General features: G+C 36.0%; 1 protein-coding gene across 3 annotated transcripts in view; it reads right to left on the bottom strand.

Moving 5' to 3' along the window:
* Positions 1–670: 670 nt before the first annotated feature.
* PPP1R2 (protein phosphatase 1 regulatory inhibitor subunit 2) overlaps positions 671–16,115 on the bottom strand; it is a 30,089-nt gene continuing 14,644 nt past the window's right edge. For 2 of the 3 annotated variants that reach the window (XM_025286068.3, XM_006047528.4), the window contains exons 5-6: positions 14,853–15,020; positions 10,838–13,273 (exon numbers count right to left, since the gene is read on the bottom strand). In XM_025286068.3, the coding sequence (XP_025141853.1) occupies positions 13,227–13,273; positions 14,853–15,020 (215 nt within the window). In that variant the 3' untranslated portion in view covers positions 10,838–13,226. Of the gene's footprint in view, positions 1,778–10,837; positions 13,274–14,852; positions 15,021–16,115 lie in introns of those variants that run through there. The other variant, XM_044943282.2, reaches the window with a different exon arrangement.

Below are 16,115 nucleotides of genomic sequence, written 5' to 3'. Positions count from 1 at the left end.
GTAACCCATATTTTCAGTTCTATAATGGACCTCATGCTAATTATTAGAGGCACTTTAGGAATGACATATGTCATATTATGGTTTCATTCTACTTGTCAATTTCCAGGAAAAGTGACTTCAGTCTCAGTAAAATCTAATATATGTGGTATTACAATGTATATTTCTTTCATCTTTGTGTAATAATAAAAAGGTATCATATGTTTTCAACAGTCTAATGGGATTCCATATCCAGAAGTCACATTATTTCATATCTCCCTTAATTTCACAGTGTTTAGCAAAACCTTATTTTTGTTGTTTGAATGTAAGAATGAAATTGGAGTAATATGCAGTTGCAGCAAACCAGATTAAGAACAAAGCCATTCTAAAACCCAGCTGCCAACCAGCTACTCAGTCACCCACCTTGCTTAATTTGCTCTCCTGAAATTGAATAGCAGCCAAAACCAAATTCTTTTCAAAAATGGATTAAGATGCATGTGGATAACAAAATGCTGTTAAACAAACCTTTCCATATCAGTAAATAATTTGAGAAGAAAGAGGCAGATGAGAAATCCCTGGGAATTTATGAAAACTTGGCAGAAATGTTTATCAATTAGGTTATGCAAGAAAGTCCTAATAATAAATAAGCACACTGAAAAAGTCCTTGTGTAAAGCATAGCATATTTTACCACCATTTGAAAAATATGTAAAAATGTTTTTATTTTTAATCTTTCTAAATTCAGACATTCAAGAAGCTATTTTTGGTGCTGGTACAGTGTTCTGACACCTTCTCCCTGAGTAAAATCAACACATCTGCTGAAATTACCATTTTTATCTCCACGGACCCACATGTCCCTGAGAAATATAAAATATCATTGTGTTTTTCTGCTAACCAGCATTTGGACACAGACAGCTGTTCAAGCCAAATCTACTCCAGTCTTCTGAGAGAAGGACCTTGTTATCACTAACCCATATATCTTTTGAATATGGTAAGGCCTCACATAGGGTGAATAAACTCAGCTCAAAGTAAACCAAATATGAATTGGTGGGTCTGTGGTAGCCCAAGTCCCATCTGTTGGGATCTGCATATGTAAATACATTAGCAATCCAGCAAGTTTGCTTGGTGCCCAGATCAAGAGATGAAGGAAAAGCAGTACAGCTGTAATGTTTTCTTACATCCAACAGAGAAACAGATCCAAAACACTGGAACCTATGCAAATTTTCCACTTGGTCCCTCTACTCACATCTCCTTTTAAATTGACCCCAGGGTACCATCATTACAGATTGGAATCACAATCTAATGTTTCATTAGTCAATATACTTCAAGGTTCAAGAATAATTAAAACATGTCATGCACCTTCCTATATGTTAGAAAATACAAGACATATTTAGTCCAAGGGACTAGAAGACAGATACATACACAATTATAACACAGAATGTGCTAAGGGAGAAATAACATTACAGGAATTCAAAGAAAAAAAAAAAAAAAAAACCACATGAAAAAGCTTAATGAAAAAAGTGACTCTTGACCTAAAAGACAGAATAGAACAGAATGACAGTGGCGGCAAATGGGCTTGGGCGGCTCCTTGGCGGGCGGCGGCGGTGGCCGAGGTGGTTCCTCCTGGCCCTGTTATGTCGGGGCCAGGCCCGGGGAGGATGGCGCCCTAGAGCCCAGCCTTTCCTGGGGGTAGGGGCGGGAGGGGACGGGTGGGGACCGGCCATGTCAGAGGTGACCCGAAGTCTGCTGCAGCGCTGGGGCGCCAGTTTTAGGAGAGGCGCCGACTTCGACTCTTGGGGCCAGCTGGTGGAGGCGATAGATGAGAATCAGATATTAGCAAGACACCTACAAAAAGAGGCCCAAGCTCAACACAATAATTCTGAATTCACAGAAGAACAAAAGAAAACCACAGGCAAAACTGCAACATGCTTGGAATTACGAAGTGCAGCTTTACAGTCCACACAGTCCCAGGAAGAATTTAAACTGGAAGATCTGAAGAAGCTAAAACCAATCCTAAAGAATATTCTTACATACAATAAAGAATTCCCATTTGATGTTCAGCCTGTCCCTTTAAGAAGAATTTTAGCACCTGGTGAAGAAGAGAATTTGGAATTTGAAGAAGATGAAGAAGAGGGTGGTGCTGGAGCAGGATCTCCTGATTCCTTTCCTGCCAGAGTTCCCGTGGTAAAGAATCTGCCTGCCAGTACAGGAGAGATGGGTTCAGTCCATGGCCCAGGAGGATCCCACATGCCCATGCGTCATAACTATTGAGCCTGTTGTCTACAGCCTGGGAACCACAACTGCTGAAGCCCACGTGCTCTAGTGCCTGTGCTCCAAAACAAGAGAAGCCACCACAGCGAGAAGCCCTCGCGCCACAACTAGAGAGTAGCCTGCACAGCAGTGAAGACCTAGCACAGCCAAAACTAAAAATATTAATAAATAAAAATTATTTTAAAAATTCAAAAAAAAAAGAATAGAATGACAGAGGTTGATAGAAAAAAGAAAAAGAATTTTAGTGAAAAAAGAACAGTCCAGCTTCATGCAAACCCAGGGAATATATAGAGGGTAGGAAGAAAGGACCTAAGGGTGAACTGATTTTATCTGGTAGGCTATAGGGACCAAGGGCCCTCCGAATCAGGAATATTTTAATGCATGATTACATTTGTCTTAAAAGGAAATTAACATCCAGGAATAGGATGGATATAGATTAGCAAGGATGACAGAGGAAAAACTGAAGGAATGAGACTGGTTGGGAAAGAATAAGAGTGAGAAGAGTTACACAGAAGTTAGAAAAGGACAGATTCAAGTGGTATTTTGAAGGTAATTAACAGAGCTTAGCAATTCAGAAGATGCTAGGGTAAGGACAGGGAGGGCATGAAAGATGACTTTGCATAGTATGGGCGATAGGAAGACATTGCTCCACAATTATGGCTTTGTTTGATAGGGAAATTTTATGAGCTTACTTTTGTACATATTGACTTTAAACAAAAGAATGTAAACTTAAAATCTGCTTTTTCTCAGCCTTTAGAAAAATTTTGCTTTGACTCTTGAGTTCCAAAATTAGCCCTGAGCTGTCTAGCTCTGTGCTCAAGTATTTTGTCTTGGGGTGTCAGAACATCCTCTTTTTCTAAGACCTGCCACATTTACTCTCCAAAATTTCATTTAACAGAAGATAGGCAATGATAATTTTAAATATTTTTCTCAGTAGGCTTTTTTCCCTTGCTGTCAGTAGATATTTTAATTATTGTAACTAAATTTTGGATGCAATAACTTTTGTTAATGTGTGAACAAAGAAGCATACCATTTGGGGTTCTAATTGAATATACACCAAAACCTCTGACTCTAAAAAAGCTCTCTTAGTTGTTGTGCCATCTGTTTATATACTAATTAATGGCTTAAAAATAGATGATCTTTTGAAGGCAAATGACATGAAAATAGTGGAAAATACTAATATAGATCTCATAAACCTACACTCTTTAGGCATTACATTAAAAGAACAGCCTGAGATGATGCCATGAGATGCTGAATGAACATTATGTGTACATTATAATGTGTACGGACAGGGAGGTAGTTATTTCAAGAACCGTAAGGCATGATTATTTATTAGATACTTTCATAGGTCTCTTTTCAAATTTTATTGCTAGTGATTAATTTTTAAACTTTATCTAGTCATGTGCATTTTTTACCTATAAACAAAGATGAACCTTCTCTCCTTATTTTCTAAGTCTATACTATTCATTTTCTAAAATACAGTTATAAACATCCAAATCTTTGCTCCACATCTATTGTCTTATCCCTCTTCCCTTTCACAATTAAAGTTCTTAAACAAGCTGCCTACACATGCAATATTAATTTCTACACCTTATATACACACTCCTCAGCCCCCTGCAACGTGGCTTCCACCTTCACAAGGCCAATGAAGTCAGTTCTCATGAAGATCATCATGATCTAGGTTACCCTAAATCAAATGAAGACTTTGCACTGTTAGTCCTCTTGTTTGGGGGATTAAATGTGTTAATTCATCTAATATATTTAGTATCTGAAATAGTGAAGATATTCAAATATTCAATTGAAATTGAATATTCATATATCTGAAATATTCAAGATATGTTCCAAACTTCTATCTTTTCTTGGTATCTTCTATGTGTAAATCCAGCAAGTGATCTTTCCATCATTCAAAATAATTGAGAAGTCATCACATTTTTACTTATATTTATATAACTAATCGAGAAAAACAGGTAAAAGAACAAGGTAAAGTTTGCTCTTCCATTTTAACTCTTCAGGAGAATCTCATCAGCATATATAATTTTCTGGAATGTGTGCAGAAGAGAAAACTAAGTATCCAGCTTCGTTCTCAAAATTTATAACTTCTTAAATTCACGTTCTGGTTGGACCACATAACACAACAGTTGATACCTTTTCAAAAGTGTTAAAGACTTTCCTAAGATAGGTAGGGCTGGCAGTTCAAGGAGTATTGCATTACAGTAATAACCCATTTTATTGTGGTGTGAGCTTTTTGGCAATTACAGCCAGAAACAAAGACAGGAAGCTGGAAATGAAACAAGCCTCCTGGCATCAAAGAAAACAGTCACAAAGGCCACATCCAGAAAGAAGCTGGTTACTACCCTCAGATGCCTTACTTCTGAAAAAGAACAGCATGCTAAGGCTTGGGAAAAATCCATTCAACGTGCTCTTGAGGGCAAGGCAGTATTTCAGACAGTACAATAATCAATGTTGATATGAACAAACCAGAGTCAGTGAGTAAAGATTATGTCTGGGGTCCTTGGTATGTGAATATTGGAAAATCCATCATTCTTCAGCAAGATTTACTTCCAACATGCTTATAGGTACAAAGCTCCAGCCACAAAATAAATGAGTCACAGTGATGTAATGTATATATAGGGCAGAGAGTCGATAATATTACAACTTTGTACGGTGGTGGATGGTAACTGGTCTTACTGTAGTGATAATGTATAAAAATATAGAATCACAATGCTGTACACCTGAAACTAATACAATATTGTATGTTAATTACAACAACAAAAAGTCAGAGTTTGGGTAACTCAGTTGTGAGAAATTTTACTTGGGTGGATAAACCCATTTTCAGATAATCCCGAATAATGAATTAATTCTTAACTACCTCCGCTATGAAAAAAATACAACCACCAAGGAGACAGGGCCACAGTTGTTCAATCCAAGGTGAGATTTCTTGTGAAAATACAGAGTCAGAGAAACTAGATTCTAGACTCTGAACTGCCAAAAACCAGCTGGGTAATCTTGCCTTCTCTTTGCTTTGGTTGACTTCTCTGAAAAAACAAGGACATTAGGCTAGTTGATTTCTAAAATTTTTTCCAGTTCTAATATTCAAACATTAAGTATATGAAGATGCTAAAGAGTAATGGGAAAGAAAAGTTAAATTACATTATAAACAACTATCTTCCTTTTATTCATTCAACATTCATTGAGGCTTCTATAGAGATGACCTATACCAATCTCTGAGAATACTGTGTAGTAAGCATAAAAGAGATCCTGCCTTGAGCTTTCTGTTTAGTAAGGGAGTCAGGCAACAACAAAGCAAACCAACCAGATAAGAAAACAAGAGTCTGAAAACCATAGGAAAGACATCTTTTTTAATAAGATGGTCAGGGAATGGCACCTCTGGATAGGTTATGTCTGAACCTAAATAATGAGAAGAAAAGCCATAAGGATAATTATTGAAGAGCATTTCAGGCAGCGTAATCTTCTAGTGCCTAAGCACTAGAAAAGGGGAAAAACTTAGTGAACTCGAGGAACTGGGGAAAAAAAAAGCCAGTACAACTATAATAATTAAGTAGGAGAGTGAAACAAAAAGATTTAAAGAGGTATTTGGGGGTCTTTCCATGCAGTCTTGTTAACCCATTCTAAGAAATTGGACTCATTCTTAAGGATGGCAGTGGAATCACTGAAGGGTTTTAAGTAATGCAGCAATACTTGCTGTTATAGAAGATGGACTGAAAGGGACACAATGGAAATGGAAAACCAATTACTTAGGAGGCTGTGGTAGAGGTACAGGCAAAGTCTGATGGTGGTTTGACAATAATACTGCAGTAGGGATTGGAGAAGGGGAGAGATTTAAGATACATAATAGTGGCGGTCGAAAAAGTGCGAGTTCCAGAAAAACATGTACTTTTGCTTTATTGACTATGCCAAAGCCTTTGACTGTGTGGATCACAACAAACTGTGGAAAATTCTTAAAGAGATAGGAATATCAGGCTACTTGACCTGCCTCTTGAGAAATCTGTATGCAGGTCAGGAAGCAACAGTTAGAACTGGACTTAGAACAGACTGCTTCCAAATATGGAAAGGAGTGTCAAGGCTGTATATTGTCACCCTGCTTATTTAACTTATATGAGAGTACATCATGGGAAACGCTGAGCTGGATGAAGCACAAGCTGGAATCAAGATTGTCAGGAGAAATACCAATAACCTCAGATATGCAGATGACACCACCCTTATGGCAGAAAGTGAAGAGGAAACTAAAAAGCCTCTTGATGAAAGTAAAAGAGGAGAGTGAAAAAGTTGGCATAAAACAACATTCAGAAAACTAAGAACAAGGCATCTGGTCCCATCACTTCATGGCAAATAGATGGGGAAACAGTGGAAACAGTGACAGACCTTATTTTTTACGGCTCAAAAATCACGGCAGATGGTGACTGCAGCCATGAAATTAAAAGATGCTTGCTCCTTGGAAGAAAAGTTATGACCAACCTAGACAGCATATTAAAAAGCAGAGACATTACTTTGCCAACAAAGGTCTGCCTAGTCAAAGCTATGGTTTTTCTAGTGGTCACATATGGATGTGAGAGTTGGACTATAAAGAAAGCTGAACGCTGAAGAACTGATGCTTTTAAACTGTGGTGTTAGAGAAGACTCTTGAGAGTCCCTTGGACAGCAAGGAGATCTAACCAGTCCATCCTAAAGGAAATCAACCCTGAGTATTCATTGGAAGGACTGATGTTGAAGCTGAAACTCCAATACTTTGGCCACCTGATGTGAAGAACGGACTCATGTGAAAAGACCCTGATGCTGGGCAAGATTGAAGGCAGAAGGAGAAGGGGACAGCAGAGAATGAGATGGTTGGATGGCATCACCAACTCGATGGACAGGAGTTTGAGTATTGACATGACTCCAGGACATGATCCTGGAGCTGGTGATGGACAGGGAGGCCTGGTGTGCTGCAGTCCATGGGGTTGCAAAGAATTGAACACGACTGAGCGACTGAACTGAACTGAATAGTGGTGGTGGTTCAGTCGCTAAGTCATGTCCTACTGCTGCGACCTCATGGGCTATAGCCCCCCATGGTCCTCTGTCCATGGGATTATCCTAGGCAAGACACTGGCATGGGTTGCCATTTCCTCCTCCAGATCTTCCAAACCCAGGGATCGAACCTGGGTGTCCTTTGCAGTCTGATTCTGTACCAACTGAGCCACCAGGGAAGCAAGAGTAATAATGTTTTAGTAATGGAGTTAATAAGTCCCTGAATAAAGGATGCTATGGATCTACCAAGAGTATGTGCATGCTAGGTCACTTCAGTCATATCTGACTCTTTGCAACCCTATGGACTATAGCCTGCTAGACTCCTCTGTTCATGGGATTCTCTAGGCAAGAATGCTGGAGTGGGTTGCCATGCCCTACTCCAAGGTATCTTCCCCACTCAGGGATCGAACCCAAGTCTCTTAAGTTTCCTGCATTGGCAAGAGGGTTCTTTAGCACTAGCACCACCAGCGAAGTCTATATATAATGGAGGTAGAGTCAAAAGGGTTTACTAATGGATGATTTCGCCTATATAAGAGAATGAAAGGAATCAAAGTTGAGAAATAATCTGGTGCTAAGTTATTTGGGGGAGAATGTGCAGAGGACAGAGAAATTAATAGAGGAAAGATAAAGAGCTCAATTTTAGATGTGTATTTGATATATGTGAGACATCATTTGTAAGCAATAGACATCCGAACCCTCTGTTGTTACCTTTTGATCTTGGCCACAGTAATTGCATACCTTTTTTACTAAGAACCATCTTCTATTTACCTTTTTATGTACATTACCCAGCAACATGTACATAATTATACAATGACAATTATGTACATTGTCCAGCTTGGGCTGGACAGTTTGTACTTCATACATATTTAATAATCTTCTCAAAAATAAAGCTTTCCTCTTAACATTACATGTATCAGTATGTCCTCATTCAGACTGTAAAACTTCAGATGTCTCTAGTCTAGGTCTTCAGAACAGTGTTTGAAACTTAAAAGAATACTAATCTGGGTCCAATTCATTTTGCAGTCTAGCCAGCTTCCCACTACCCCACCACTCCCATGGCTGGTTTTAAAATTTAAATTTTGATTTATCAAAAAACAACAACAAAAAAACACCAACTCAAGATGCTCCCACTTGAGGAAGGACGGACTGCTTTTCAAAGTCAGCACTGGACCACAGCACATTTCCTGATAGTTCCAAACTACAGTGGGGTCCTGTTAATTGTGGTCTTGACTCAGACCCTCCCAACCCACCTCTTTCCCCCAACAACTAGACTCAGGAAAAAATAAAATGGCAGCAGAAGCTTAATTTGCAACAATCCATACATCTGCTTCAACTTCTGCAATTTTAGATTGCAACTTCAACATTTTAGATTGAGTTCTTAAAAAAAAAAAAAAGATCATTTAACATTGTTGATTTCTGTGGTGTCTATCTTGCTTAGTAACAATTTTGTTATAGGTCACTATAGAAATTTTACTTTTAAGAAAGTTGCATAAGAATCTGCCATATAACAAGGTGGTGCTAATTATAATTAGCCTAAGCTACTCTACAAGAAAGGCTTCCTCAGAATTAGGTAAGTGTGTAGCTTATTCTTTCCTTGTTCCCCCAACGTGTGCTCTCTGCTCCGTAAATACGTGTAACTTTCAATATATTTAAAGGCAGGGCAAATCTTATGTCCATACTTCTCAATTAGCTTGGCATGATGCCCTACAATAAAGTGCTTGAGTATTTTTCACATGGGCATCTCTTTTACAAAGGAAGATGAAAATATCTTTTACCAGGGTGTGTAACTGAACAAGTATATAACTAAACTTTCTCATTTCTATGGTTGTAGGGTCTATTACCGGTTAATACTTTTTCAGGTTGAATCATTTACTAGATCAAGGCATACTGCAAAGTTGCTTATAATTCCTTGCCTAAAAAGTGAGGTCAAATAATGTTAAGATGCCAAAGATCAGCCTGTACAATCCTCTTCTATTTCTATTCAACAGTCATCAATCCAAAGGAATCAAACAAAGAACAAAAAATGTATAGTTTTCTTCCAATTAATTTCCATTGGTAATAGAACTGAAATGCAAAACACTCACTTGGCAGACTTACTAAAAATTTCAGGTTGGGCAGTTGAGATAAAATCATGACTAAACACTTGCCAAATCCACCCTCACTTACCTCCTTTCTCAGCATTACCTCCCCCAAATAATTCCTCAAATAAAAAACTAGATGAGTCAACCCCAAATTTGAAGTGTAGGAGCCAAAAACCCCTAACACTTCTCCCCCTAAACACTAGAGAAGCTAACCAAGGCTTAGGGGTGTGAGCCACAGACCAGACACACTTGCTATTTGCTCTTTTATTTTCCCAGTGAGTAGCAAATGTGCTCCTGTCAACCAGTTATGTGAGCTGACGGGGAGGACAAGGCATTCAGGAAATCTGCTTAAAGCACCAAGTCTTTCAGCAACAGTCATATCAATACTAAACCACAACAGCTTATAACCAACCACATCAACCACACCCTCATCTGTCCTGGACATGTATTCTATAGTTTCTTGCATAAGTTACTAAAAATTAAGTCTTAGGCCTGGCAAATTACATACAATCCATAATATGCAGTTATTGCTACCATGTCTTCCCTCTATCAATGATACACTGGTCTCTTCTTTTAGGAATAAGTTCAATTTTCATGTATTAGAGGCTCTAGCTGATTTCTTTACTCCTATCTGGGATGTTACTTGAGGGAAAAGGGAATTTGGGGTAGTTGTGAAATGTTTTTAAAAAACACTAAGTTAAATCAAATTTTAAACAGGTTCCTTAAGCAGGATGTCTCAGACTCTTTTAATATGATGAGGTACATTATTATAAATCTGGGGGGTAGGGGAATAAGGCCTACAGCAAGTGCAAAGCATATTTGGCTCACAGAATCCTTTTCATGGAACACACTGAAAAATGCTGCTTTAGGCATATGTTTATACAGGCTAGCTTGGTACTTACTTTGTAACAGAGTCTATGAAAAAAAATCATGCTTTGTGTTTGAAACATCCTGTTTAGAAACAAACTTGTGGAACACAACCTAATCACATGTATTTGCACATCTCCTGCCACTGTATAACTGTGCTTTTAAGATTTTTCCTAAATGGTGTGTAAACCTCAAATAAAATTTCCAAATTCCTTCAGATTAAAGTAATATAAAAACTCAAACTAAACACCTGAAAAATGTTACTCCTAAAGCACACGATGTGTATCAAAAATCCAAATGAAGTTTACTTGTAAGGTACAACTTCAAAAATGAAGGAATTTCTACACCTAAAAAGGCATGAATAGAGAGTATGAAATTTAGTTATATCCTGTCATTTGGCATGTATGAAACACTGAAACCAAAGAATTTGGCCAAGAATATTTTCCTCACTTAGTAAGATACCTGCTCTGCATGGTTGTTTTGAGGATTATATCTTAAGACACCAAGCACAATGCTGGGCAACTAAACAAATCACTTTCACAGTGTAGTCCAAGACCCTCTTCTGGTATCCACAACACAAGACCTGGGCAGGAAGAAAAGAAAATCCACACACAAGCAATTGTCATATGACCGTATTTTATTACAATATGTTCAGTGTACTAATGTTAAGAGGAAAAAATGTAAACAAAATGAAAGTCTAGGGAAAAATGGCACTTTGCTTTAATCTTCAATTTGAAGTTATTTTTAACAATCCATTTATACCATTTTATGTCTCAGTTTTTAAAGAGCATCACTGCTGAATTTCAGACTGAAAAATGAATACACAGAAAAGATGACATCAAGAGTTAAGCAGAGAAGAGATACTGATTAAAAAACTGAAAGTAAAATCTACTTTGGCTAGAACTGAACACTGACAGATAACTTTCTCCAAAGGAAAATATAACTTGAGTCATAAAGGTTCATTTTTTGTATAGTTCAATACCACATCAATTAGAAACTCATGACAATGATAACAATTTTACTCAGTCACATTCAATTACCTAAAATTCTACTGAGCATGCTATTTGCCATGTCTTATTCCTCAGAGATAACTATCTATTTCCAGAAACCAGAAATGCAAGTTTGCCTGTGATTGAAGTTTCAACAAATAATTTGTAGAAAACACCAAAGGATCAGTTGTTAAAGTTCCTACCTGTTCTTCTTTGTATAGCAGCTATTTCTACAAATAAAGAGCACATGAATACTTCCTAAGAACTTGAAATGAGAAAACCAAAAACAGAGATCTGTGTGTATGAACATATGTACACATATATGTATAAGCTTAAATACCCCCAGACAAGTTTAAACAGAGAATACCTCAATATTCTAAATTCAGAAAGTAGGGATAAACACCATTTAGTTTATCAATCAGTGGTACTACTAGCTTATGTTTTAGTTAGAACACTATACCTGCAGTTCAGAAGTACTGATTAGATTCCATTAAAAAAGAAGACATCCAAACTAATAAAAACATTCTTCTAACAGTAAATAATTCTCCCACTTTTTACTTATTTTGACATTTGATATTTCCATAAGCTTGCAAGTGGAAGATAAGCTGCTCAATAAAAGCCAATTCAAACATACAATATACAGAAATTACTTAAAAAGTCTGCTCATATAATGGATTCTTTCGGTACTAACAAAAAATTAAAATACAAATAATTGACTAGAAATGTAAGCTAAGATACACAGGAACTGCACTTCATTTTAGGGGGAAAAAGTCCAAATCTTATTGTGTTAGAAGAATAAAGAACATTTGTCATAGTATACATTATCATATTTCCTTAAAGCAGGAACTATTTTAAGCTTTTAAATTAAAAAGTGTTCAGAATTCTGTTTATACATTCAGGAACTATCATATCACTGGTTACACACAATTCTCTCATCATGCAAAAAAACCTCAGTTGTTTTCTAAGGTCTAAGTAAGTCAAACAATAAACTAATAATAGCACTTTAATTAGCAAGCTGTAAGTCAGAGACATGTAGAAAATTCTGCAGCTGAATTGTATTTCCTGTCTAGTACCGATGCTATTCATTTTCTCCATGTATTAGAAGAATGAATAGGCATTAATAGTCAAAGTAAGATTTTCATTGTTGCAGCAAATGACAGAGTATGTGAGAAAAGGAAAAGTTTCCAATGTCATGACAATCTTTATGATCCATTATAAAGGTAAAGAATTCTGTGCGTATGTGTGGAAAGGAGTACGAGACAAAGGCAGGAGTTTAACACAGGTATATAAAGGGAATGCTGAAACTATATTAGAATTATATTTATTGAAAGACTGATCTGAAGTCTGCCCATGGAGTGTACAAAAAAGTCAGAGCAGACGTTAGTGCAAATTTAACCTGACAATTTATTTATGGAAAAAAACTAGTTTTGATGAGAAAAAATTTAATCCTTTCCTTGTAAACATAAAAGAAACTCAACAGGAATTTTAAAGGTAATATGCCAGAAAATGCAACAGTAACTCATAACATACTCCTTTTCAATTAAACAGACAAGTTGAAGACACGTTGTTAAAATACTTTTCAGACTGAATATATTTATCAGCCTATATGATCTGCTGTTCTAACTGGATCTTGATTTTTTAAAAACCCAACCTTTTATAAGAGCTATCACATCTAGAAGTGAAGAAAATAAATTAGATCCCCTCTCCCTCCCCAAAAGATATTAATTTCTAAAGCATAAAAAGCTATATATCTTATACAAATTAACCAGTGTTCTTACAAAAGTAACGTAGTTTTGGATGACATTATGCTGTATTTGTGGTGAAGTACTAGGCACAAGAATATATGTATCAATTAGGCATTTTAAGTCTAATTAGTCTCTTAAGTTATTTAATTCTTGGCAATATATAATAACTGGTACGTATTTTGGTACTTAAGTCATGAATTGTAGAGAACAAGAAGCAGTATATTATAGTAACAGAGTTTGTATTTGACAATTACTGTGTTGAAAAAAATCTCTTCTATGAACTCTGTGATTTGTTTTGCAGTTGGTCACTTGTAGCAGATCCTGCAATGATATAAGAAAAAATAGCAACATCATTTGTTTGTTGAGTATTGCCAAACTTGGAACCACCTGAGCTAAAGTTCCCTTCCACTGCTACAGATGATAAATGAATAGAAAAAAAATCTAAAAAACAAGACATAGTTCATGCAGACTGAACAATATCAAAGAATCTGTATACCCTGTAATAAAGAGCAGAATAGGTGTATCTGCTTAGTGGTAGGACAAACAGGTTTCACACTGAACACTTCTGTGAGTAAGTCACAAATGGAAAGCTAAGAATTTATGACAACTCAAATATTCAAAGTTATAGAAGATTTGCATTTACAATATAAAAATGGCAAAATATTTCCTTAAATATACCACAGACAAAGGCCAAAGTTATTTTTCAAAAGCTGTGGCTTAAAAAAGAAATCCCTTTAATCTTTGACACAGCAGTGCCAGCACAAATTTCCAATAGCAAATGAGGGGTATTCCCAGTGCTCTGTTAGAGCTGCTACAAATGGATATTGAAAGTGGGAGTAGAAATTGATGAAAACTTATAACCAAAGAAATGTTTATGCTGAATACAACATACAAAAGAAATCACCAAGATATAGAAATAGGTCACCTAAAAATAGATAATAAATTTAAAAAGAGAGTAAAGAGAAACATATAGCAATAATCACTCAAGATAAGAGTTTGTTCACGTTAAATACAAGCTGAACAGAATATAGTGAATAAAATCAAAAGGAAGTGCTAATCAAAAGGAAACAAACTGAAAAGCAAAAGCATAACATGGAGTAACAAAAAAATACTGTAATCTTGATGTTATAATGAGAGACAGTCATCGGGTTCTTCCATAAAAATCACTTACATTTCATATGCTCACCAAAACCATAATATAATAATTATTTACTTTCTTAAGACTTAACCATCTAAGGCACAACACATAAAAGTAAGTTACATATTCATTCAAAAGTACCAGTCTGCAGTACACAGTAGGCAGATGGGCATAAAATCTGCATTAATGGTATAGAAGATTCACCTTTGTTGAATGCCAGAATAAGTTTATTAAAAGTAAATAAAAACAGATTTCCTATGATTGATCAAGAGTTGGTAGGCTTCAGGAGCAGGTTGTTTGAGACTTAAACAAAAACTGGCCAATAACTTGTCAACCCAACAGTCAAGAGTCAACACTGGAAGGATATGACATACTTTATACCTGAAGGGATGTCAAAACAGATCTTCTATGTTAAAAACCTGTTTCTTTTAAAAGTTTTAACTGACATTGTTACAACAAATAAAATATGATCTGAAACATTAAAAATAAAGTATATCTTAATATGAAGATAGACATCACTGCTTAAAGCCAGTAGACCAAACAACATAGACATACAGCACAACCTATGTACTTAAGACAACTTGAGCATAAAAACATTTTTTTCAAACTGGCCCATAGTGGTTGAAGTTTTCTACCCTTTGGCATAAAAAGTAAATTATAGCAAAATTTTCTGAGGTTCTTCGAAGTTTCAAGCAAAACAAAATATATTACTTAGGCACAAACGATCACAAGTGTCTCAGTGATACTTCCAAAACATCTAACCTTGACTTGATTCTTCAATATTCATGCTTTCTCCAGCTGCAGTCTCTGACATTTCTTCATCCTCCTCCTCATCATTTAGGTCTTTTGAGATTAATTGTCTAGCTAACTTAATATTCAGTCCTTCATTGTAGTGAAGCTTCCTTTTCATTTCAAACTGTCGCTTTTTTTCTACAAGATTAAAAAAAAAAAAAAAGTAGGCATAGGAAGTCTTTAGCTCAAAGACTGGCGAACCACAGCCTGTGTCTATTTGGTAAGTAAAGTATTGATATTACTGGAACACAGTCACACTTGTTTGTTTTGCAATGCTTAAATATACTTTTGTATTCAGTAGCAGAGTTGAGTAGCTGCACTAGAGACTATATGGCCCTCAAAATCTAAAATATTTACTGCCTGGCTCTTCACAGAAAAAGTTTACCAACCTTTGCCTTAGATGGTTCATATGTCCATTTTAATAGAAGACTAAGAGCTTTTAGTAGTTATATTTGTGAACGAAACTTAAAGATACAGGAAAATTCTCCAGAGTTGAATGGAATAAAGGAAAACTATAATACCATATACGTATACTATGTACAAAGGCTGCATGAATGCACATGTGCATATACACACACACAAAATAAGACCCGGCAATTAACAGTCATTAATTCTGGATCAAGGAATTATGGGGTGATTTTAGTATTCTCCAATTTTCTATTTTTACAATTAAGAAAAACTTCCTTTTAAAAGTGCTTATTGTCCATGAAGTCATCACAGAAGCATAAAAATAGCTGTAAATCAACACAACCAATTTTATCAATAGATAGCACTTTAAAGATCTATTGTTTATCAAGAAATATTTTACAATTTCTTAGACCTGTAAATTAAAAAACAAAAAAGGGATTGACATAAAATTGCCACTGTTCATTTTGTAAAGAGCGTTAAAATTCACTCACCATAGGTTTATTAGCGTATTCATAAATGTATTTTAGTGCCAAAAAGGCATAAGAGAAATCTCTTTAAATAAGGCTATTCAAAGTACTTTCTAAATGTCCTCTAATTCCCTCTCAAACCTTCAACTCCTACAGTGGAAGCATGGAGTCTTAACCACTGGACCATCAGGCAAGTCACTCCCTCTAAGTTTTTATCATCTACACTTATTTATGTCTTAAAAACAGGTATTTACAGTTCATGTCACTACTGATCAAATACTTTTCAGCCTCTATTTGGGTTGGGAGAGGAAAGTTCTGAAATCAATATCCATCTTATCATCCCATAAACATTTGTTTC

This window comes from Bubalus bubalis, chromosome 1 (assembly GCF_019923935.1).
Source record: "Bubalus bubalis isolate 160015118507 breed Murrah chromosome 1, NDDB_SH_1, whole genome shotgun sequence".
Taxonomy (NCBI): Eukaryota; Metazoa; Chordata; class Mammalia; order Artiodactyla; family Bovidae; genus Bubalus; species Bubalus bubalis.
The sequence above is the reverse complement of the archived record's forward strand: the minus strand, read 5'-3'. Positions and strand labels throughout refer to the sequence as shown.